The 25,793-nt window shown below is 44.4% G+C and overlaps 1 protein-coding gene across 5 annotated transcripts in view; it reads right to left on the bottom strand.

The window, feature by feature from the left end:
• The window catches only part of LOC308590842 (ATP-binding cassette sub-family C member 12-like), a 56,598-nt gene that overhangs the window by 8,366 nt on the left and 22,439 nt on the right, over window positions 1-25,793 (bottom strand). For 2 of the 5 annotated variants that reach the window (XM_081201116.1, XM_081201118.1), the window contains 13 exons: window positions 24,804-24,938; window positions 23,229-23,331; window positions 23,085-23,150; window positions 19,953-20,042; window positions 18,840-18,943; window positions 17,494-17,631; window positions 15,764-15,990; window positions 13,790-13,927; window positions 11,855-12,041; window positions 6,686-6,775; window positions 5,248-5,437; window positions 3,537-3,696; window positions 1,978-2,056 (listed from right to left, as the gene is read on the bottom strand). In XM_081201116.1, coding sequence (XP_081057242.1) covers window positions 1,978-2,056; window positions 3,537-3,696; window positions 5,248-5,437; window positions 6,686-6,775; window positions 11,855-12,041; window positions 13,790-13,927; window positions 15,764-15,990; window positions 17,494-17,631; window positions 18,840-18,943; window positions 19,953-20,042; window positions 23,085-23,150; window positions 23,229-23,331; window positions 24,804-24,938 — 1,707 coding nt within the window. Of the gene's footprint in view, window positions 1-1,977; window positions 2,057-3,536; window positions 3,697-5,247; window positions 5,438-6,685; window positions 6,776-11,854; window positions 12,042-13,789; window positions 13,928-15,763; window positions 15,991-17,493; window positions 17,632-18,839; window positions 18,944-19,952; window positions 20,043-23,084; window positions 23,151-23,228; window positions 23,332-24,793; window positions 24,939-25,793 lie in introns of all 5 variants that reach the window. The other 3 variants (XR_014009924.1, XR_014009925.1, XM_081201117.1) reach the window with 3 other exon arrangements.

Here is a 25,793-nt window from a genome sequence, read left to right as displayed (position 1 = left end):
TGTGTTCCATATAGTGGGACCAATTTTGCAGAGCGGGCCCCTCTCTGTTGAACATCTGGCGCTTAGGGAATGAATACTTTATTATATTTTTATTCCATCAGGCTTTTTAACTGAACTCTTGGATTCTGTAGTTTTAACTCATTTTTAGCCCTGTTATATTGGGTGTCTTGAACACCGCTTAGAAATGAATGTGATTAAGAGGTATACAAACTGTTGAAATAAATAAAGGAATAAATGAAAAAATTAGAAATCGTATTTCTTTCGCACGTGTGTATGTAAAACTAACTACCAGCCAATAGATTGACTCTCTCTCTCCCTCCCTAACCTCTCTTTCTGGTTTCAACATGATTTGCTTCCCAAAGGATGGAGAACACCTGTGGTTCTCCAGATGCAGTTGAAGTACAAGTTGGGGTAAATCTCTGTATCTCTCTCTCAGTTTTGCACATTTCCACATGAGTTTGCATTTTTTTAAAAAAGTGAAAGTCCTCATGGAAATCCATCAGCATTTAAGTGTGAATTTCTTCTAATATAGACAGTTTGTTTGCAATTTTGTCTAACACACAAATTTTTGTGAAGCGATTTCCTTTAATATAATGCATCTTTGTATGCTATTTCCATGAATATATGTGTATTTATATACAACCTTTACCCCAGTATTTTCATTTTTGTAAAATTTACCTGGCTAGAAAATGGCATTGCAAAATTCGGAGAAGTGTAGATTTTGAAGGACGGCTGTGTTCTGGTTCTTGTATTTTTTCAGAAAGTGCAAATTAAACCGGTTCATTTCTAAATGCAAACCGAATTGAACTTCTCCTTCATTCCTAACTACAGCTCCCATAATTGGTCAACATTGGCCATGTTGGCTGGAGTCCAACCACATCAGGAGGTTTCCCCATCCCTGACCTGGACCCAGAGGATTATTGGCTGCTGAGTCAATATCCCAGCTTAATCTGTTTGGATTTCCCTCCTCTCACATGGAGCACTGGTGGCAAAGCAGAACAACAAATTGAAATCCTCCGGCACCTGGGCAAATGCTCAGAGCAGCTTGTGCAAACATTTATAGTTTTACAATTAAAATCAAGGTGGGGTGGCGGGGGAGCCGATTTTATTAGAGCTGCTCTAAGGCTTTGACAGGTGCTACTGCCTCCAAGCAATTCTCTGCTCATCCCATGCTTCTGGTTGGAGGAGAAATTGCAGGTAACTCAAGCTGGGATACTTGGGCAAGTGCCCATAGTCCTGCTGACCCAGGAATTGATTGACTCTAGAGGACATGTTCTATTCCACTTCTTTCTAAAGCTTCTAAATCAGCTAAATTCCCTATTTTTCTCCCTTTTCTCCCTTTTTGGTCTTCTGCCTACTCATTACCTGTCCCGAGCTACCAGATCCCTGCCTTTTGAACCTGACAGCCTTATGAACACTATGAGGTATACATCTCATAGTATGTATTTTTTTTTACAAGGGGAAAAGTTGTCTTGCTGTAGTTTGAGTGGTCACCAATAGGTGTAAATGGTGGGGTGGTAAGGGATTTGGGAATAGGCAGAATTGTCTCTTTGCAACATGGGGGCTGCATTTGTACAACTGAAGGCACAACCCTAACACACACACACACACACACACACACACACACACACACACACACGTATTTGCGCTTTCTGAAACAATACAAGAACCAAAACACAGCCATACTTCAAAATCTACACTTCTCCGAATTTTGCAATGCCATTCTCCAGCCATCAATTATTTCTGCCTTTAAAAAAAAGGACAATTAAGAATGTAATTAGTGAACATTAATTGTTCAAATCTTAAATGGGACTGAATATTAGCCACATTATTCTCACTACTGTTTTGGTATCTTGTGATTAATGATGCATGGTTAACAGGGAATCAAAATTTTCCATATGCTGTCATTTTACATCTGGCAATAATAGATTAGATTGGGAAAACAAAGAAATGCATATATATATATATAAAACATACTGTGTTTTTCATAAATGTTCTGCTCAGAGCTTGCCAAATTTGATTGTCTGTGTGGTCTGTAAATGGATCTAAGTTGTACCTGTAAGGTAGAAATGAGAATGAAAGAAACACATTGCCCCTGCAAAAGAAAACATTGCCTGCTGCTGCAGTTCTTGTGGACTAGACCCTTGGATTCATTATTATTGCACAGGTGAGACTAAGGACAAGAAAGATGGAGGGACATTGTTGCCATGTCCTGTTTGTGAGCTTCTGGAGATATCTGATTGTTTGGAACAGAATGCTGGACTAGATGGGCTTTGGTTTGTTTGAGAAAGGCAACTTCTATGCTCTTAAGAAGTTATCTGTGGGATATATCACTCTTATATAAACAGCATGCATAGCTCTAGTTAAGGCATGAAAGGATTAAGATCATAGAGTAAACTGTCCTGCCAGGCTTAGCTAGGTTACACCCCCTCACCTTGGGAGGAAGGGTTACCTACCAAAACCTTTGTTCTCTCTCTTTTCCATCATGAAAACAACCAGAAAGGATGTCTGGGCTAATCACTCCAAGCCAGACTGTGTGGGTTTAGCAAGCCATATTTGTGTTTTTATACAAATAATTTAGAAACATTTACCAGTTTTGAAGCTAAGTTAAACTGCCTGTCTTTTGTTGCTGCTGCTGTATGGAAAAGCACATGAATCTGACCTTTGAAGAGTTTGTAAGTAAACCGTTTTTAACTTACCAAACAGTGTGGTCTCTTTTTATGCTAAAGGGAAGTGGGAGCTTTGGAATAAACTTAGAAGGGGATATTTTAAAGGTCTAACAGCCTATATTTCCACACTTTACTTTGCTGCATGTTTTGTGATTTTAAATCTTTGCTGGGGCTTTCTCAACAACAAGTACTTGCCCCAAACCAGCATCTGGGCATCCAGGGAATTCTCATTCTACTATTTTAAGCCAGTTTATTAACCAAAATACCAACATTATTGGTGTTAGCAAGGTCATTTAAATAACACCAATGGAGTCCAGAGAGAAAAGAAATCCTGATAACATTGTACTGCATGACCATTGTATAATGGTCCTTAATTACCTGTAAAACAGGTGTCTTTTTTAAGGACTGTAAGCCTGCAGACACAGACTGTCTTTTTTAAACTGCACATTAGCCACTCCAGGAGCCTTTTTGGCTAAAAAGTATGCTACAAATGCCCTAAATAAATAAATCAATAAAATAATTTCTTAAATTGGTTTTCCGTTCTAACTTCCAATGCAAAGTACATATACCATAGAGATGCCACAACAGCCACTTGATGTTCACAGGGTCTGCCTTTCGCTTGTTTACCAGGGGTTCAGGTTCTGCATCACTGTACCTTCCCCCGCTTCCTCTATGACCCAACCCGAGCCAATAACTTACTGGGTTACTTTATGCAAACTACTTTCTCTCAACCTCCGGTCTGCAGCAGAGGGCAAATCATGTTGATGCTCTTCCCCTTCCCTTACAGAGCAATTTTGAAACCAGCACTAGTTGGTTAGCTTTCACTTTTGCAGCAAAGGTTAATTTGATAATCGTCACAACAGCTACCTTACTGTACCTACAAACAGAACGGGATCTTGAGGAATGACCGACAACTTGGTCCTTAGAGACTCCAAACTAATAGTGAGGATATCAACATTGTCAATGAGGATGGTGCCAGCAGTTGGTTCCGCTAGTCTGAACAAGGCGACCCCTAAGGATGATTTTCCTGAAAGAAGAATGCAGCATTTAAAAAACCAAATACACGGATTTTCATCCTACTAAAAAAGTTCTAGATCAAGTGTGCAGGATGGTGATTTCTGAGGGCAGACCAGCATTTCCCTCCAGAAACCTGGAGATTAGTGAGGGGCTTGGTTGGAGGACCATGGGATGAAGATTGGATTCCATCATGTAATGAACTGAAATCACAATGGGATCCAAATGGAGTCTGATTCTCTCAGATTAAGCCAAGTTATTTCCTGATTCTGGGTGGGAGGCAAATTATTTAATCCAAGGCAATCCAAAATGAGCCCAGCACGGCTTGCCCAGTGGCGAAACTAGCCACTCAGGCACCTGGAGCGGCACACATGCCGTGCACCTGGAGGGTGGGGTAAGCCACGCAGGCGGGCGGGGCGAGCCACCCAGGGGGCGATTGGCATGGTGATTGGTGACCATTGGGGGCAATCGGTGCAGCAATCAGCGTGCAGGGGGCGGTCAGTGCCCATTGCGATTGGCGCATAGCAGGGAAATCGGCGCTCCCATTGGCACCCATTGGGGGCTATTGGTGCGGCGATCGGCACCTGGGGGTGTGGCAATCCACCCAGGGGGATTTTGTCACCCCCCTCAGGGATGACACGCGGGGCGGACCGCCCCCACTGCCCCCCTTCCTATACCTCTGGGTTTGCCCATCCTATCCATATTCCACAAATGCATACAACAAATCATATTATACTTTCAATGCTTTTTCCATTTCTTAAGCCCATATTCCACCACAGTACAACATCAGACCAAGAAATGGAACATGGGACTGAATTATGTAGATGAAGGGGTGGGACTATGCAGATAGGGACAATGACTCCCATGATTGGCTGGATGGTTGGTGGAGTTTCATGTTACATAATATATATTAAGCAGTTTCAAACAGTTTGTCTCTTGTTTAGGGTGTTACCTAATGAGAGTCCAACTCAAAGTAGACTCATTAAAGTCAATGGACATGGCTCACTGAAATTTATTAATTTCAGTGGGTCTAATCTGAGTAAGACCGTTAGAATCTTAAGAAGCAAATATTCCATCACACTTGTGTCTCCAAGATCCCGTCATGGAACACAGCATTGCACCAAGAAACAGAACTCAGAGTTTAGCTATGCAGATGAAGGGGTGGGACTATGCAAATAGGGACATGCTTCCTTCTCAGTGACTCCCATTGGATTTGATGGGATGGGATCAAGGGACTGCAGTCTGGGACATGGCTAAAAAGGACGGTGAAAAACCCTTCAAAACAGATACTTTATCTGGTAGGGGATGGAAGCGAACAGGGCAGGCTCAGCTCCATCTCAGATGATGACTCTTAACATACCCATTTACTTGCATAATAAGCACTTCGGGAAAACATTGCCACAGGGGCAATACTTTTGCCCTGTGCTGCTGATATGGTGGGTGGCCTGGCCTAGGTTGATCAGGACCCAATGGTCTATCTGGAGCATTTATGCAGAGTCAGGGAAATACAGAAGCCCTCCTTCCACCCACCCTCCCCAGCCAGGAGGAACTAAAAGTAACACACCAGAGCCCGTCCGGCCAACAATCCCGATTTTTTCCTTGCCGTGAATGTTCATGTTTAGGTCGTGAAGCACCAAGGGGCTGTCTTCTCTGTATTTCATCTGGTAGTTCTTGAAGGTAATTTCACCCTGAGAAGGCCAGTTTGGGGGAGGGACAGCAACTGCCTTGCCCTCTGCTGCTTCAGGAACACATTTCTGGAAGAAAGCAGGGCAGGGGGCTGATGGGATTCATCTGCTATCACAACAACTTGGGTCAAGGACTGGGCTTTTTTTAAAGAGGTGCAAACATTTTCCGTAACTGGCTATCAAGGCAAGTGCAGTCCCAGTTACTGATGGGGGGCCACAGTGTGTGTGTGCGTGCACGCGCAGCCCTCTCCAGCCCCCAGAACTCAACTCCACACTGGTCACACACCCCTCTCCTCAAGCCACAATCCTTACCAACTGGCCTGTACCTAAAGTGCTATTGCCAGGCAGGAAGGGGTCACTGAGCTGTGATAATGAGGGGGTGTGTTTGGGGGTGCGTTTGTGTTTGCGTGGAAGTCAATACACACTGGAAATAATGGACCAACACCTCAAGGGCTGTGGTGATTGTTGAGAATGTCACTTCTGATCTGACTTTCCTCTCAGCATCCCTCATAACGCTGCACTGCACTGCACTGCACTGGTAGGTCAAACTAATGTGGGTCTATCTACAGTTTGCACTATACACTTAAAGCAGCATAATAATAATAATAATAATAATAATAATAATAATAATAATAATAATAATAATAATAATTTATACCCCTATACCCCTCCCATCTGGCTGGGTTTCCCCAGCCACTCTGGCCGGCTTCCAACAAAAGATAAAAAAATACAGTCATACCTCGGGATAAATACGCTTCAGGTTGAGTGATTTCGGGTTGCGCTCCGCTGCGACCCGGAAGTAACGGAGTGTGTTACTTCCGGGTTTCGCCGCTCACGATTGTGCAGACGGTCAAAATGACGTCACGAGCATGCAAGGAAGCGGCAAAAGTGACACACGCATGTGCAGACGCGCTGTCACGTCTTACGTTCTGTTCGGGATGCGACCAGGTCTCCGGAACGGATCCCATTCACAACCCGAGGTACCACTGTACATTAAAACATTAGTCATTAAAAACTTTAAACAGTAGTGGCTCACCCCCACAATAATCCTGGGACTTCGAGTGCTGGCACCTCATTTTCCTCACAGAGTTACAATTCTGAGTAGTTTAACAGCCAATCTTCTTCCCATGATACTCTGGGAACTGTAGCTCTGAGAGGGGAATACCTTTTACCTTTACCTAGGGGCCTCCTAACAACTCCCAGCACCCTTAACAAACTACACTACCCAGGATTCTTTGGGGGCTGTTCCATGTGGTGTCAAACTGCTTTAGTACAGCTAGAATTGCTTTAAATACTCTCACCAGGAGCCCTTCTTACCGTGATATATTCCATAATTTGCTCGACATGTGTAAATCGAGCTTCTGTCTCCGATCCCGTTCTCACACACACTTGCAGAAGTCCATTCAACTATGAAGGAGGGGAAGAGAGGAAGGGGAAAGATCAGGAAGCTGTGCAGGGGGATATTTAGCTACCTGTGCGCCAAACAGAAAAGCAGAAAGAATTCAGTTCTATTCATTGCAGTCGCTGCAGGATATACCAGAATCTTATTCTCCCACACGGGAACCTGGGAATCTGCCGGAGTCAGCGCCAGTTTTGAGAGGTCAGGTGAGCTCCACCACCCCACCACACTGTTGCTGCTGATTCCCGGGAAGTACTGGGTGTGAGGTTGGCATGGTGCAAACACACTTGTGGAGCCAATTTGGTCCTCCCACTGGTGTGTCTGCACCTCACCGCCTTTCCTGTACTGGCAGTAGCATGACCAGCCAGTGGTCAGGTGAGTGCCACCACCACCATGCCTGCTATTGCCTCCATGGAAAGAGTTATCCCTGCCTCTTGACCTCCCTCATCCCATTTCGCTACTTCAGCTTCTACCTCTGATGCCACGGACTCCCCCCCCCTCACTAAGCCCTGTTACCTCTTCAGCTACCGACAACTCCTCCTTGTTTTCTCCTTCCCCTCCCTCTGACCACTCATCGTTGTCCCACCACCAATTCCCAGGCTCTGGGCCTTCTTTCCTTGTGGGGGTTCCTCAGCTGGCTCCTCCCACCATTCGTTTGTGGCCAACCGGTCCATGACATATGGGATCAGTTTCCGTACACCCATGTACAGCCCACGTCTTCAGCGCCTGCATGGGCTGGGTCTCGGGAGCACTTTCTCTGACCTTCCGGTCACAGGAACGTAGGAACAGCAGCACAGCATTCCCGAGGAATAGGTCCTGGTGCAGTGGACTCACATTTGCTCATGTGAGCACCTCAAAACAGCAGAGTAACGGAAGCAAAGCTGTGGAGGTTTTGTCGCATACCTAATTTATTTCTTCTAATTAAACAAATAAAAGAACATAACTGTTATGTACTGAGTTGAATAGGATCCAAAATGCAGCAGTCTGATTGCTCCTAGACAATAGGATTCAGAATGCAGCAGTCTGATTGGTCCTAGAACAATAGGATTCAGAATGCAGCAGTCTGATTGGTCCACAGGAGCCACCTAATCCAGCTCACGGTAGAAGTGAATCCGCAACCTGATTGGCCTACAGGAGAATCCCGGAATTAGCCAATCACGTGGGGCCCATTGTGTAAATAATGTATATAAAGCAGACATTCTGGGGGAAATTCCATTCCTCTTTACCACTATGAGCTGAATAAAGAGCATGAAATCTACTCTCGACTCTGAGTATATTTCAATAACAAACATGTACGAGAGAAACAGCTCTCTCATACTGCCATCTTGTCTCTAGACAGATCAAAGAAAAAGCCACACTGTACTAGGGATGGAAGTCTGGAAGAGTAGCTTCCGCCCCCTCCTTTCTCTCAGACAGAAAGTAAAACAAACATGATCCGGTGATCCTTGCAATGGGAGGGATGAAAATACTGACAATCAGCTCATATCGTTCATTCCCAAATAGGTGTGTTTACTCATCATCTCACAACCTGTTGCTTATCCAAATTTGGCTCTACAGCCAGCGGTGGAGCTAACCGCTCAGGCACCCAGAGCGGCGCACATGCCATGCACCCAGGGGGCAGGGCAAGCTGCTGAGGGGGGTGACCAGCACAGCAATTGGCACTTGGGGGTGATCGGCACCCATTGGGGGTGGTTGGTGCAGCAGTTGGCATCCAGGGGAACGATCTGCGCCCAGGAGGGCGGCACGGCGATCCTCTCAGGGAAGTTTTTTTCACACACCCCTCAGGGAAGACACCCAGGGTTGGTCGCCCCCCCACCCCCTCTTCCTACGCCCCTGTCTACAGCTTCTGGGAAGCCCCTCTTCATCTGCTTTCATGGATGGCTGCTGGGTAAAGCAAAGTGCAGGAAATATTCAAAGCGAAAATGAGGCTAAGGAAAAGAGAGTGAGTCACAGGCCCGGCAGCAACACTCTCGAACGATGAACCCCCGAGGCCATTTCAGAACTAGTTAACAACTGCCCATGGAGAATGACTAACTACAGGCCTAGAAATATATATATATATATATATATATATATATATATATATATATATATATCGTTCACAATTTGACTTGAGGGGCCTATGCTTTGCTGGCAGCTCTGCTGACTCCCAGGAAAGAGCTGTCCTTTTGGAAAGTGAATTGAATAAAGGGACTTGCAATTTACCATGACCAAAATAAAAATAAAAATGCCTCACACTTTAGGGAAAACAGCACCACTTTAAGCTAAATCTGCCTTTCCCCCTATGTGCTAACGTGCATAAAGCATAGACATGAGCGACACATCATTAATCCTGTGATAATAACAGATGGCTCCTTGCATTCACTGTATAGAAGCTTAAATGTCAGGAACAGAGTTTCTGAGTCAGGACGAGGAAAGGTTAAGCCAACAAATACAGGCAACCATTTGTTGCCTCTGAGAGATCCATTACAACTGGAAATGTATTTCCATCACTAGTCTGAGAGTGTAAAGGTTAAGGATGGAGAATAGGGGTGGGGGAGCATATGATGAGTGTTTCGCGATAAGGATGCTTAAGATGACTTAAGAAAATAACATATCGATCGCCATGTAAGATGAAAATCACAGAAGGAAGATCCTACTGCATTTCTTTGCCCCAAAGAAAGGTTTTGTAGAACCTGGGGAAAAAACTTTTTTTAAAAAAGAAAATAAATGGAAGGTCACTGACTTCAGGCATTCCAAGGAGCCCCCATCCTCAGCCCTCCATTCCTGAGGGTCGGTTCACACAAATTTCTGGAGGGTTGTGGAAGATGGATCCCCCACCATGGCTGTTTTCCAGACTACTCGGATAATTCTGTAAGAATCAATCACTTGGGTTGGGCGATAACTTGCTCCAGGAATAACCACATCTGTCACTCAACTGTTGCGACTGCTTCTATGGATGCCACAAACTTTGGACCACTGACATCATGTGAGGAAGGGCGGAGGTTCGGTGGCCGAACACATGCTTTGCACTTAGAAGGTCCCAGGTTCAGATCCTGGCATCTCTGGTTCAGAGAGGATCAGGTGGCAGGTGATGCAAAGGACCTCTGTTTGAGTCTCTGAAGAACTGCTGCCAGTCAGAGTAAAGCAACACTGGACTAGATGAACCAATGGTGTGCCTTAGTAAGAAGGCTTTTTATCTACAGATAGTGGTGGCTGATTCCTCTTGGGACTGGTAGGGGGAGTGGAAGGGAGATCAACAGTAGGTGGAGCCAGAGAAGCCTATGGCAGGCAAAGCCAACTATAGGCAACAACCAATTTACATGCGTCCACTTGACGCATCGTGCTAAATCTGGAAGCTTTTCAAATGGCAGAAACAGCCTTAAAAGAGCTAGACAGGGCAAAAAAAAGGAGCAGAAACAGCCCCTAGCAATCCCACAAGCCTTTGCAAGTGCAATTCCAGGAGCTCTTGCACTGACCGTTGAGGACTGTGGAGAGTTGGAGTTTAGTCAAGGAAATTTGGAAAGAGCCATTGTGGTGGAATTTGGCAGAGTTTGACAACTGGTAAATGCTGATGGTTTTCCCAAGGGTTTCCATAGGTTTAGAGGGTGTTTGCAGGCTTTTCTAATGGTGTTTCAAATATAAGAGATCTCATATAAACGTGCAGTGCCTTGGAACGTAACCCCTGTGTAAATTGGGAGTTGCCTGTAATTCTGGTTTCATCCATGTCCTCTTCCAAATTCTACAAAGGCAACACTGAGACTGAGGGGAAGGAAGCTGCGGCCCTGGTGTGGCTGGAAGAAGAAAGCAGGCATGAGGAGAGTGGTGGGGCAGTGACTTATTTGTCCCAATGGGCCACTCTCCGCCATCTTCAGATTTGCATCTTCCAATGCATGGACTCAGGTCCACTTCACCATTTTATGTGGCAGGGTGGACACCACAGAAAGTAAAACGGCGACACATTTCAAAGCACTGGAGGGCAAACGGTAAGCAGGCATGTGGCAGGATCCCCAGTTGTCCGCATCTCCTTCAGCGTGGATCTCCTGTGTGTTTTTGCTAACACATGCCTCCTTTTCACACTTTTAACAGCTGCCGAAAACTCCAGAAAATGCACAGAGGCACAAATTGCCCCATGTAACATGGCAAACGAATACCACAAATCTGTGCATTTTGGAAGAGCAACAAACTAGCTCCCCCAAAACAATGTGTTTAGCATTTCAATCCGTACTTGACATTAGCAAAAAGGGGTTAGATTGCAAAGCTAACTCAACCGGATGTATTTGAAGGGTTCCAGCAGCTGGGCTTACAAATACAGCGAGAAAACATGCTCTGTGCCTATTAAAGCGGTACAGTTGGAGGGCAGGTTCTTTCATGGTTGTTTACCACATGGGCCTCTGTTTGCATTTATTTAAAGGCAAAGCTTTCTAATGCACACTTTCCAGAGCAATGCATAAACCAAAACACAGCTATCCCTTCTCCAAAAATTTTAGTGCAGTTGTCCAGTCAAGGAACATGTAGGAAAATGTATGCACTAGGTCAAAGTGTGCAAAAAGTACACACTATCTGCACTTTCTGGAAACAATTGGTGACACTTTGTTCCAAAAGGCTTTCCCAGCTAGATAAATGGGTCTTTGCCATGAGTGTCTACTTGTTAGGGTTTCGGTCTTGTTTTAAATTTATTTGATGTTTTAAGATGTTTTAAAAATAATCTTGTGGGCAAATTGGCTCAAGACAGTTGTTTAGAAGGCAAATAAATCAATGATAATAAAATAAACAAATAAATTAGTGGGAAAATATATAAAACACGCTATGGTAGTGGGAAATTGGTTTGGAAAACTGTACATTAGGCGAAAAACACATACAGGAATGTTTATGTTAAGAGGAGAAATTTGCATTAAAATGCTGGTGAATATTCACGAGGACTTTTTTAAAAAAATAATAATTGCAAACTAATGGGGAAACATGGAGAACTGAACTCAAGGTTGGAAAAAGGAGAAAGTGAAACAGACAGATCCTTCCCACCCACCCCCAATGGTGCAATGGGCCACTTCAGGCCTGATTTGGAGTGTGTCGGAATGAAGCCTGAGTTATCCGGGCGATTCACTTACCTGGATAGTGTAAGACAAAGCCAAGCCTTTTTCCGCAGTGCTGATGGAAGAAGGGCTGAGGACGACAAAGAGGGCGACGATCAAAGTCATGACGGTCATGAGCATGTCCGTCCTCAACGCAAACCACCGCAGCGCATAGTTGAACAGCATGAAGTGACTGGAGCTCTCGTCGTTCAGCTTTCTAAAACTGGAACCAAAATCAGGGATAGTACTTAGAAAGTTGGCCTGAGTTTGGATCTGTTTTTAGTCTACTGCTGTTTTGGCTTTTCGGAAGCCTGAAATCGTTGTCGCCGGTTCTTCTTTTTGGTAATTTTGTTGTTTTAGCTTTTTTGTAAACGGCTTTGAGGTTCTTAACAAAATAATAATCGAGCAGCATATGAATTTTATGAAATAAAAGCTTTCTCTAGTCAGTTCACACAGAACATGAGCACAAGAGCATGCAACCATTGGGATTAGTAGCACTTGAGGGTCTTATCCTCTATTATTTTTTCTTATCATTTCCCCGAGAGAGAGAGAGAGAGAGAGAGAACAAAGGGCAAACTGTGGTTTGCAAACCAACTTCAACCCCTGGCTTAAACATAGGAGGAGCCTTGTTGGACAGGCCAAATACCCATCTAGTCCAATGTCCTGCTCTCACAAAAGCCAACCAGATGCCTATGTGAAGCCCTTAATCAGGACATGAGCACAACAGTACTCTTCGACTCATGATCCCAGCAACTGGTGCACATTGCCTCTGATACTGGGGGCTGTGTACAACCATTGTGAATAGCAGCCACTGAAAACTTTATCCTCCATGAATTTGTCTTATTCCCCCTCTGAATCTGTCCATGTTTGTGGCCACATCTTGCGGTCAGGAACAGACATAAGGACATCATAGGAGTCCTGAGGATCAGCCCCCAAAAGCCCATCCCGTCTCGTTTCATTTCACTTTGGATTTGTATGCCGCCTTCCTATATCACCGTACAAAGTGTGGTTTACAAGCGAAAGAAAAGATTGCACACCTTGATTTGATCCAATACAAAAATGTCATCATTAAAAACATAACTTTAAAAGAAACAACTTATATCAAATAAAGTAATATTCATTAATCTATTAGAACATAATAGCACACAATAAAATTAAATATCAGCAAATAATAATTAAACAGTAATTTACTCTTAACGATTGCAATAAATAATCTGGTCCGGCATCCTGTATCACAGTGGCCAAATGAATGCCTATGGAAAGCCTGCAGGCAGGGCCTGAGCTCAGCAGCACTCTCCCTATTTGTTATTTCCAGAAACAGATATGCAGAGGCAAACTGCCTCCATCACAGGAAGTAGAACATAGCCATCATGGATGGTAGCCATTGATAGTCATTGACTAAGAGCCCTCCAAACCCATGCACTCCAGCTTCTGGGTGTAAGGATTTTGCAGGCCCACTTGAACAGGTAATCACCAAACCTTCTCTTCTCTTTGGACCCATTTTGTAAATTCCACCAGCTCGGGGAAGAAAGGATTTGGAAACTGGGATGGTTAGGTGCCCTCCTTCTGCTGGTAGACTCCAGGTTACAAGGGAACTGGAAGAAGACTCATGGACGTGTTGAATAATTGCGATTTAAAAACCAGGTCTTGCCAATAGCTTCATGCTTTGTGTGGATGGGGAGGGTTATAAAGGGTGCAAATGAGGTTATCACTTGGCTGCACATGTAACAATTTTCTTCGAGACAATGCTAAGAATTTGTGACGTAATCTGGAAAGCTTCCCCACAGCTTGTCATTTCCCGCAAATGAAAAGCCACAGGACGCCAGTGCTTATGGAGCGGCTTCATCTATGGCCCGGCAGGTGGGAAAGATGCAGGATTGGTGGTCAAGAGAAGAAGAACGACACAGCTTGATCCGCCCCATCCGAGGGACCGAGACAGAAAGAATGTGACTTTGGGGCCAGGCAACTTACCGAATGCTGTAGTTTTCCTTCTTATTGTATGCGTGGATTGTGCTAAGGCCTGGGACAGTGGACATGATCATGGAAAGCCATGGAGACTTGCTCATGTTTTCGAATCGCTTGAGCTCTCGGATGGTGCTCTGGAAAATCCTGCAGCAAAATGCAGGTAAGATTGCACAGAGTTAGATCCTGGCTTTGGAAGGGGACTTGGAATCCCTTCCTAATGAATATTCCTAATAAGTATTCTGGATTTCCAAATTTGAAGCAGTTGGTCACCACATCCAAGAGAAGTTTTACAGTGCAACCTCAGACCTGTCTCAGAAGTATGTCCCACAGAGGGTTCATCCACACTTGGGCTTCACCCTGTGTTTTGAACATATTGTGTACCAATTGATTCCTCTGGGTTTGAGAGCTTTTCTTCTTGTTCCATATCGGAGCCTTACGGAAATCCAATCTTATCCGCTAAATCAGATCCTATCAGATATGCAGAAAGAGAGATTCTGCTTAACTGAGATTCAGTTCACCGGGATTTTCACAAGGCATCACTGCGGAACAACGAGAGAAGTTCTTGGAACCAGGGGAATTGAATTAGTATACAATACAATCAAAATACAGGTTAAGCTAAAGTGTGGATCAGCCGTGGGCTCCATGGGGATTTCTCCAGGAGAGTGGGTGTAGGATTGTAGACTTAGGCCAGATCTATTTTAATTATCTGTAAGATAATTATCTGTAGGATAATGAATTTATCCTGTACATAAGGTTTCTGGGCGGGTCAGGATAGCATTGTGCATTTGTGAAAACAAGGGAAATGATTCAAAAAGGAAGCAGCATGCAATGGGTTACAGAAAGCAGACTGAGGTGGGTCTTTGAAGCATACCTGAACTGCAAGAAGCTAAGCAAATAAAGTGGAAGCTACAGAATGGAGATCCTAGAGGCACCTTTGTGGGGAGGGACTTCTACAATTCAGAGGATGCCCCTCTCAGGCTGTCATTCCTCACTGTGGGTGGCAGGAATGCCAAGAGAGCTGACTCTGCTGACCTCAGCATCGAAGAAGTTCAATTGCAGTGGTATCTTGGTTCTCAAACTTAATCCATTATGGAAGTCCGTTCCAAAACCAAAGCGTTCCAAAACCAAGTCGCGCTTTCCCATAGAAAGTAATGCAAAATGAATTAATCCGTTCCAGACTTTTAAAAGCAACCCCTAAAACAGCAATTTAACATCAATTTTGCTATCTAACGAGACCATTGATCCATAAAATGAAAGCAATAATCAATGTACTGTGCTATAAAATAAATAAGATAGTATTGTAGATGTTAATTTTTTTAAAAAAATAATAATCTTATCTGCACTGATGATAGCCATTATTTGGATGGGGGGCTTTTATCCATTTCCACAGTCACACAATCAACCAATCAGTAGCTGAACTGGGTTCCACAGAGTCACAAAAACAAATTAACTGAAAAAGCCTCAAAAACAAAAACGCAAAATAAATAACAAAAACAAAAGCACCAGACATAATCCTTTCCAGAAGTCCATTTGACTTCCGAAATGTTTGAAAACCAAGACACAGCTTCTGATTGGTACAGGTGCCCCGGAAATAATAGCCGAGAGCTGCATCAGACGTTCAGCTTCCGAAGAAAAGTTCAAAAACCTAAACACTTCTGGGTTTTCGGCATTCAGGAAGCCAAGGTGTTTGAGAACCAAGGTACCATTGTAGTTGGGATAAAGGGGATATTTGGGGAATTAGAGGAGCCCAAAATGGAATCTGTCCCTTAGAGACTGTGTTCTGGAAAGGAAGGGGGGAACTACAAACTGACAGGAGGGGAGGGTAGAATTAGAGACCAGTGGGTCCCCTTAACTTGCAAGGGGCAGAATGAGCACACAGATCAAATACACACTGCAGGGTTGTTGTTATTTTCAAAAGAAATTCTAGGGTAGGAAAAACAACCATATACCAGAGAGAGGGGGTGGGAACCTCCAACTTACTGGAAGAGTAGAATGAAAAGAATCATTAGGACAGCAATTCCAATTAGGAGGTAAGGAAACACAATGGCGACGATGACAATGATGGAGAGGACCATGAAAAGCTGCTGCAGAAACATTTCGGCATGAAACGGAAGCCGCACGTCCAGTTCGTCCATATCTTTAGAGAAGCGGTTCATTACTCTGCCAGTGGGAGTCGTATCAAAGAAACTCATGGGGCTCCATAAGATCTGCGGATAAGAGGGGAGGGGTGCGGTAAAATGACAACAACAAATTGGGATGGCAGACATGTCTTTTGTGGCACTCGGTGTTTGGGGTCGCAGCTCTGTGCCAGCTTAATGTGAGCTGGGGTGTGAATACAGTACTGGGCTGTTGTTTTCGTTTGGCGGCTGGGGTGGTAGTGGTGGGGTCTTCTTTGTAAATCAGACTTGAAAGGACAAGCACAAATCGTGGTTTCATTTCTCACCATCGCCACCACAACAGTTAAGGGGGGGGACGAAGTGTGCACGAGAATCTTAGCACTGCAATTGCGATAGTGGGGATGTAAAACAATTCTGTTCAGAATGGGAATGGTTTCAAAATGGGAGGAATCCTTGCCGTAATGAAATGTAAAATGGCAGAGAAACCCATGGTGGGAGCTCATGCAGTCCATGCATGACCAGGCGTTTCAGCAAACTGCACTAGGGTGCAGGGGAAACCAGGGGGCAGGTGAGGTCCTCTAAGATTCTCTATCTGGCCCTGAAACTTTCACTGAGTCTCTCCTCTCCCAGGCAACTCTCTCCACTGAACGTAGGAGCAGAAGAAGAGCCTGCTTAATCAGACCAAGGGCCCATCTAGTCCAGCATCCATTTCTTACAGTGGCCAACTAGATGCCCTTTTGGAAGAGTTTGGATCTGATATCCCGCTTTATCACTACCCTAAGGAGTCTCAAAGTGGCTAACATTCTCCTTTCCCTTCCTCCCCCACAACAAACACTCTGTGAGGTGAGTGGGGCTGAGAGACCTCAGAGAAGTATGACTGGCCCAAGGTCACCCAGTAGCTGCATGCAGAGGAGCAGAGACGCGAACCCGGTTCCCCAGATTACAAATCTACCGCTCTTAACCACTGCACCACACTGGCTCTCTGGAAACTTGCAAGCAGGACGGGAGCACAAGATCACTCTCCCCTCCTGCGGTTTTCACCAACTGGTATTCAGAAGCAGGACTGCCTCTGTTCATGTAGCTTTATTGGTTGTTTGCCCAGGCCCAGCATTAATGGTCATTATGGTCAGGTAAGTGATGGGGTCCACGGATAGCTCAACAGAGCGCCTAGAGGCCACCATTCTGTTTAGCTAAAACATGTGCCCAACACCTCTCTATTTATGGCACCCGCTTTCCTTCTCCCTCTCGGCTTCCCAGTGACCATCCCAAGGAGCTATCACAGATGTCTCTCCATCTTCCATCCAGGCATGTGCTCCAGTTCAAGACCCCAAGCTCTGTGAAAAATTGTAGTTTCGGGCTGACCCCCCAATACTGCCAAAATCCAGGCTTGCCATTTGCCACCTATGTGTCAATTTTTCTCCATTTTTGGGTTGCATGCTAAAATGCAGTGCTGTTCTGAAAGCACACCTTTCATAATTTCTAGGTAAAAAGAGTGACCCGTGACTTTCTGACAGCACATAATTGGACGATAAAAATCAAGCCAGCTTGTTAAATATGCAACAACCCTGTTTGCCAGCTGGAGATTTGCGATACCTTGTGAAACATGGTGTCGTGTAGTCTCGATGACGCCCGCAATGTTGTCTTAGTGAAAACAAAGCCTTTGATGAAGCTCAGGATAATCATGGAAACGATGCTCATTCCATAGATGAGTTGGTAGAAGCTGTAGTTTGCCTTTAAGGAATGGATTTTCAAAGAAACTGTAATTGAGAGCAGATTACTTTTCTCTCTCTAAAATAATGACATATTGAGACACAGGAACAAGGGGCCATTATCTGGACTATATAATGAGATAAGGCTCCATCAGGAAAGTTAGTGATTTCGCCAAACAGAACCCAACCCAACAGTTTTGCAGTAAACATTTAAAATATATGGCAGAGTAGGAACTCTGCTTACCGATATAACCCTCTTCGTATTCTTTGTGTGAACTTGGGCAGCACTTCCATTAAAATATACATTCCTATTTCTATGCGTAGTCTGAGATCGGACGAGTTCAGACATAATGTCTATATACGGTAATAGTTTAGCACAACAAGAACAAGCTTGGACTCACCCACTTCCTCACCAGCATAGCCACAGGGAGGACTTTGAAATCTTCAATTTTCATTTTAGATCAACCACAGGTTGTCTGAACCCAACAGGCCATGATGAATCATAGCTGTGATTTGCTTAAACAAAGCAACTCCAAGCCACAATTTAAGAAGCTGGCTTGTTTCAAGAAACTGTAGTTAACAATGAACCACAGTTTATGGTTTGGGTGTAACACTAAACTGTAGATAATTTAAAGTGGAAGACAAGGGTTCAAATCCTTGCAGGCCATGACGCCAACTGGATGACTTGGGGCCTATCACCACCTCTTAGCCTAACTAACCTCAGAGTTGTTGTGAGGACAAATCAGGGAGAAGGAGAACTGTTTTTGCCACCTTGTGCTCTTTGAAGGAAAGGTGGGCTTTATATGTAATAAATAGGTAAAGGGTAAAGGGACCCCTGACCATTAGGTACAGTCGTGACCGACTCTGGAGTTGCAGCACTCATCTCGCTTTATTGGCCGAGGGAGCCGGCGTACAGCTTCCGGGTCATGTGGCCAGCATGACTAAGCTGCTTCTGGCGAACCAGCGCAGGGCACGGAAACACCGTTTACCTTCCCGCCAGAGCAGTACCTATTTATCTACTTGCACGTTGATGTGCTTTCGAACTGCTAGGTTGGCAGGAGCAGGGACCGAGCAACGGGAGCTCACCCCGTCACGGGGACTCAAACCACCGACCTTCTGATCGGCAAGCCCTAGGCTCTGTGGTTTAACCCACAGCGCCACCCGTGTCCCTTATGTAATAGATAAATGTATACAAATAAAACACATTATAATGCTGAAAGGTGTGCTTACCCGTAAGCCCTGCCTTAACCAGTAACTCAACCACCAGTTGCTGAAGGCTGAACAACTGATCATCAGAACAAAGAGAAGCACAATGAAGAACCAAAGAATGAATCCTAAAAAGGGACCATCAGGCCAAGTTAGTAAACAGGGAATGAGTGAACACAATGCACTGGTGAGTGCCCATTTAGGGCTGAAATCAGATAGGCATTTTCCTTAGGCGCAAAGTCCCACGAACGTCAGTGAAACTTGAAAAATGCATGGGAATTTGCTGCACATTTCCTTTAAAAAGGGACAGGAGGAGCTGGTGCCCATTGAGACTGGTGGAGGGGAAGGCAGGGAGACCCGGGCTTAAGTGGAGCCAGGGCCCACGACAGGCAGAACTAGTTTCATGCTAGCTCTGTCCCCCAGATGTGTAAAAACATTTAAAGCATCCATGTCTACTTAAAGGCCAGCACACACACACACACACACACACACACACACACACACAAACACAACATAAACTCAGACATTCTAAAACCAGACCACAGCACTGCTTCTGAATCTCGGTTTATAATTAGTCACTGAAAGCCACAGCAAAAAAAGAACAATGGATCTTTAAGTCTCATTTGGTGATACTGGGGGGACAGGGCTTGCCTGATTTCGCACCGAATTTCACAACTTTGCAGCAACCATCAAGAGGGGGTTTATTCCATGTGTCTGCCAACCTAATTGTCTTCACATGGTAATTCTGTCTTCCAGGGAACCTTGAGAACTGTAGTTCTCTAGGAGAGGAAGGGGGCTATGGATCTTTAACAGATCATGTATTGCACTCTTATCAGCTATAGTTCCCAGGATTCTTGGGGAGGGGGACATAGAAGTCTGTACCAATTTGTACAGGAGATATTCTCAATAGCCTCTGAGCATGTGCTGAGTACATTGCCCTCAGTGCTTAGTAGTTAGGGAGCCAGTCCCAACATATACATAAAATCAAGAGTGGATTTTCTGGGCAGGATTGATTCCTGAGTAGTTTCCCACTTACATATTTACATACTTTAAGAGGTTCCATTTTAGCAGAAATCTACAATAACAAAATAAAGGTTTTCTTTGGGGGGGGGGAAAGAAGCTTGTTGCAGGATATACCTCCAGATGCCTTAATGTAAGCGTGGTAGGTTTTCCATCTAACAGAGCCTTCTTGCTTCTCCTCTTTCTGAACGAGTTGATTTGCAGGAGCTGGAGCGGAAACCATCGAGCATTTATTCACGCTGTAATGTTATCCAGCACTGACAAATCTCATGCATTTTAAGTAAAATTGGACGTCACTCGAGTCTATCAACTAAAATAAACATTTGAGGCTTCACAGGAGCCTCAGCGAAATGCTCTCTCACTGCCAGGTTCCCCCAGATGAAACCATATGGTAAATGCTACCTCTGTTTTCCTAATGGCTGTCGAATGAATTGGAATCCGTGACTGGAATTAAAAAAGCGAAAGGGCATTGATTTGACGGAAAAGTGATCAATATTCCCCAGCCTTTGAATGAAAAACCTTATTGATGTGCTTGTTCTCCTTTCTGATCAAATATAAAGCTTTTTTTCCAAAAAAAAAGAGGAAAAATGAAAACATTCAGCAAAGGGACCAGTTTCTTTTTCTCTTTTTCTTTTTTGCAAATCATCTTTATTGGTTTCTTTTAATTTACATTCGTAGAATCACGTTATAACATCTCAGTTCTCCTACGGCTAAGCATGTATTTCTAAATAATAATAAAGAAAACAAAAACAAAAATTTGTGCTTAATTGCTTGATTCATTCATATTCCTTTTATACTTGACTTCCCTCCCCTTCTTACTTGGGTCCTCTGTTTCATTTATTTGAATGCCTCTCTTAACATGTCTATGAGTTTGTTTTCCTGTTTCTCCACTATATTTTAGGATTATTTTTTTCTTACAGAAGTAATTCTAAACCTGTCAAAATTTCAATTTCCCAATAATAGTCTTTCAAATATTGTTTTGAATATGTTCCAATCTTTTTTAAAAAATTGTTTTGTTTGATCTCTTATCTGCCCAGTCAACATGTCCATCTTCATGTACTCCATTAATTTGGTCAACCAATCTTTTTGGGTCAGTAAACATTCCCTTTTCCAGTTCTGGCAAGCACAACCCTTGCTGCGGTGGTGGCGTACATGAATACTTTCTTTAAATCTTTTGGCATCTCATTTCCCACAATCCCTAATAGAAATGCTTCTGGTTTGCGGGGGAATGAGATTTTAAACATCCTTTTTCATTCGTTATGAATTAGATCCCAAAACTCCTTTCATAATTTCGCCCATTCTGACAGCTGTATATTGCCTCCTAAGTCCACTGTCCACTCCACCATAACTGCCTTCACGTCCTCATCCTTTACTGACCACTCTAATAAGATTTTATACATTTTAGATAGGGTTTTCTGGTTGCTATACAATAGATCTTGCACAAATCTTGACCACTCTTTCCCGAAACCCCTCTTTTTGTCTTGTTTAAATAACTCATATACTTGGTGCTATTGTAGCCAGTTTGACACCTTATTTTTTATCTTGTCAAAGTTCTTAAGTTTCAATTGGTTATCTTCCTCACACAGGATTTCCTTTTAAGTTGCCCAATCGTTTCCCATGTTGACCTTTTTTACACTCATGGCCTCCATGGGTGACAACCACCATGGTGTTTTGTGCTCCAAGATACCCTTATTTTTTACCCATCTTTTTCCCCCAAAAAAGGAAAAAGGAAAACATTCAACAAAGGGATCACTTTTTCTTTTTCACTCCAGCATGGTTTTGTTACGAAGCTTTTCATGTGAAACATGGACATCGCTGTCAATTAATTTTTTTCATTCTGAAGTTTTTACAGTGTTCCCAGAACTTTTGTTCAGCTCGAAAAGCATCTTCAGCACACTTTTTGTCTGAGAATGTTTTAGGGGAGGAAATACATTGAGTATAAGAGATGAGCCATATTTTCCAGTCTCTCCAAGCAGTAAAAGTTGGAGGGTGGAGAATCAAGGACACAGGCTGAACATTCAACAGAAGGACTTGCCTTATACCAAGCCAGATCATTTGCCTGTGTAGCCCAAGGTTTGCTGTAGGCTTACAGCTTGTAGTGTGTGTGTGTGTATAAACAATTGTCCAGTAGCACCTTAGAGACCAACTAAGTTTGTTCTTGGTATAAGCTTATACCAGGAACAAACTTAGTTGGTCTCTAAGGTGCTACTGGACAATTTTCTTATTTTTTGTATATATTTCGACTGTGTCAGACCAACACGGCTACCTACCTGAATCTAGAAGCTTGTAGTTAAGGAAGAGAAGCCATCAGCACGACGCTTAGTTCAGGCAACACGCTAGGCCAGAACTTTGCTTAACTCCCATCCCTAAACGATTAAGGTCCCAAACATCTGATAGACCGCCCCCTTCTCTGCATACCCTCTTGGGTGTTAAGATCAGCAGAGGGAGCTATCTCCACTGCCCTCAGACTTTTGGGGACAGGCAACCTGGGAAAGGGCATTCTCTGTGGCAAGTCCTAGGTTGTGAAATTCCATGTCCACAGAGGTGCACCTGGAACCTTCATTATACAGTTGCAGTTATATGCTAAAGGCACACCTCTTCATCCCGGCCTTTAGCATATTTATATATATTAGGACCCACCCTATTCCTGAGACTGCAATTGGTTTTAAACTGTTTCCAGCACTGAATTTCAAATGGCTGCTGCCTGCTCTGGAACCTAATGGTGAATGGCAAGAAACAAAACAAATTAACCTGGGATAGCTCAGTTGGTAGAGCATGAGACTCTTAATCTCAGGGTTATGGGTTCAAGTCCCATGCTGGGCAAAAAGATTCCTGCATTGTGGGGGGTTGGACTAGATGACCCTCGTGGTTCTTTCCAACTCTGTGATTCTGTGCGATTCTGTAACAATAATGAGGAGGAGCAGGAAGAGAAGGATCCTGCACTGAACTTAAAAGTCCGGGGCAAAGCAAAGCAGGTACATGCTCCTTTCTGAAATCCATGGCATGGAAAAAAGGTCAGTATAATTCAGCTAGGGCTAGATTCTGTAGTGATGGGGCCTTCGCGTGTACAGCACGCATGTAGCCATCCATGTAAACCGAACCCTGGCAGTTCCAGACCCCTTGAAAGCTTTTGGGTGCATAGGAACCACCCACCCCCAGCTCAAGCCCCCCCCCCCGCAAGCATTACAATGATACCCATTTAAATTCCTAATCGATTTAAACCAATTAGCAAGAGATTGCACAAAGTACCTGTGTCTCTTCTCATTTTGTGGTCGCTCCTGGATTCCTGGCTCGGCTCGTCAGAAATGCCAAAAGCTGGAGGATGCGAGAGAACTGTCAGGCGAGCAGTCAAAGCCATTTCGAAAAGAAGATTACGATACTAAATGATCTCACCGGGATTTTCGGTTCCTATGTAAGAGATTTCGGGGACGTCCTCCTGATCCTCCTCCACACGTACATCCACCGTGTCTGAATAAAGAAGAGCGTCATGTGGAACCTGAAATAGAGAAATACACGGAGTGAATGTTTTGCAAGAGAAGGCCAGCTGGAGGAAACCAGGGTCACCTGTAACCCAGCATCCAGTTTCCGATGGCGGGAAGCTTCCCCTTGAAACAGGTTGTGAAGGCAATCCCTTCTATTAGCTTAAGTCCAAGTGACACCATAGAGGTGTTTAAATTATGTGTTGTGTGGAGAAAAGGGGAGTCATTTTTCACGCACTCTCATAATCCTGGCCCTCAGGGCCATGCAATGAAGCTGAATGTTGGAAGATTCAAGACAGGCAAAGGGAAGCACACAGAAGTTAAAATATGGAACTCTCTCCCACAGGAGGCAGTGATGGCCAACAGCGTGGGTGACTTTTAAAGGAGATTAGACAAGTCCATGCAGGAGAAGGTTATCAATGGCTACTGGAAATGGTTGTTAACTCCTTCCCCAGGGAAATCAAACAGTCCACACGCATGCATTCAGGAAACATGCCAATATTATTATTTTTAAATTGTCTAGGCTTTTGGACAATAGTCTCCTGGAGTTCTTACGCGACTCATTTTGTTGTCTGCAGGGCATTATGGTGCATTAAACTGTTTTTGTGTTGTTGTTTTATTATGATGAGCTGCCCTCCCCTGAGGAAGGTCCGATTAGGCATTTGAAATAATAAATGATGGTTCTATCAGGGATGAGGAAAACTCGGGCCCAGGTACCAAGCGTTCCCCTCTCCCAACAGGTCACTCTATCTGGCGCTTCAGACTCCCCCCAAGCCACCCCCTTCACTTGCCCTGCTTTGCATCTCAAATCTATACAATTGTTCCTGGCTAGAAATGTGTTCTTGAACTATAATTGTGCCTCTCGCTTCCCTGCATGGAAGATGGAGAGGGCCGTGTGTGTGTGTGTGTGTGTGTGTGTGTGTGTGTGTGTGTGTGTAAGAAAGAGGGAGACCTTTGAAATGTAGCTATACAAAAAGTAAGAGTCACATCCATTGCTCTGTGTTTTTCCCCCACCGGACCTCGTCCACCACTAGCATTGGCCCTTGGAAGATTCCCCCATGGGAATGTGGCCCCCGGGCTGAACAAAGGCCCCCCACTCTTATTCTAGCTGTTAAGTATATAAGGAAGAAGAGTCATAACAACATACAAAGAGCCGGCTGGGTCAGGCGAAAGCCCAGCATTCTGTACTCACAGCAGCCATTCGCATGCCCCAATGGGAAGCCTATGAGCAGGAGCCCAGCTTTCTGTGGTTTCCGGCAACAGGTATTCAGAAGACCTGCTGCCTCTGACCACAGAAGCAGAGCATAGCCATCATGGTTAGTTTCTCTGGGCAGCCCTGTCCTCCCTCCCTGAGTCCTTTAAAGGCTCAGCAAACCCAGCCTCTGGTTACTGACAGACATCAGCAAGATGGCCCCTGTAAAAATCCGGCACACAACCGCTTCCTCTTGTTGTTTGTCCTGGTATGTCAGCGTTGAGGACTGGAACTCACCGGCGTTTCCTCCAAGTGCAGGTTTTCAATGAGATGAGCGTAACGCCCCTTCGCAGCCATCAGCGCTGCGTGGGTACCACTCTCGCATATTCCTCCACCTTCGAGCAATATGATTTCATCACAAAATTCTAAGTACTGGAGTGTGTGTGTGTGTTTAAAGGCAATGGGGAGTGGGGGGGGGAGAGAAAGAAAATTGGTTAAGTTGGAAATGAGCTGAAGGGAAAACGCACTGCAAAACACATTTTCAGAATAAAGACAGGTTTCAGTTTGTAGTTCAGAAAACATCAAATGTTGTGCCGTCGTGCACCCTTGTTGAGGATAATAATTATAGTTTATAGAAAAAATGCTACATTCTGCGCACCAGGCAAAGCAAGGAAGAGAGCGCGTCCCGATTCTCCCTCCCTCCCAAAGTTGTTAGAGACGTGTAAAGACTGCAATGCTTCAGGAACAATAAAGGTAGAAAAGTACTTTGAGTTTGGTGCAAACTGCAAGGAGACAGCAGGCTGTTGCTGGGTTCTGCCTAGGGATGAATGAATCTGTCAGTTTTGGTTTCCCTCCATTTCTCGTTTTTCCAGAATTAAATTCAGTCCTCCACATTCCCACACCTGTCTGCACTATTCAAATCATGAAAATTCAGCAGCCATTATTCTTTAAAATGCTATGATACTGCTTTAAATGTACAGTGCAGATGGGGGCCTTACTATCAACAATGCAGATGATGAGGCAATATTGTCTACTTGGACCTGAGGCTAGTTTAGGGCAGCACTCCTCAATTTTGAGGCCCCAGAAGATGCTGGGGTACAACTCCCATCATTCCCAGTATGCTCAGCCAATGATCTGGAATAAATGCAAGTTGTGGTCCAACCAGAGACTGGACACATGTAGCACACTGCACTGTCCCTTCAGCACTTTCACTCCTCAGCATGTGCCACCTGTGGTGTCTGCCTCACTCTTCCTAATGTTAGGGCCGGCCCTGTTCCCACACCTGTC

The sequence above is a fragment of the Podarcis bocagei genome, assembly GCF_964188305.1.
Source record: "Podarcis bocagei genome assembly, chromosome: 7".
Lineage (NCBI taxonomy): Eukaryota > Metazoa > Chordata > Lepidosauria > Squamata > Lacertidae > Podarcis > Podarcis bocagei.
Note: the sequence above shows the minus strand (reverse complement) of the source record. Positions and strands in the feature narration are given on the sequence as shown.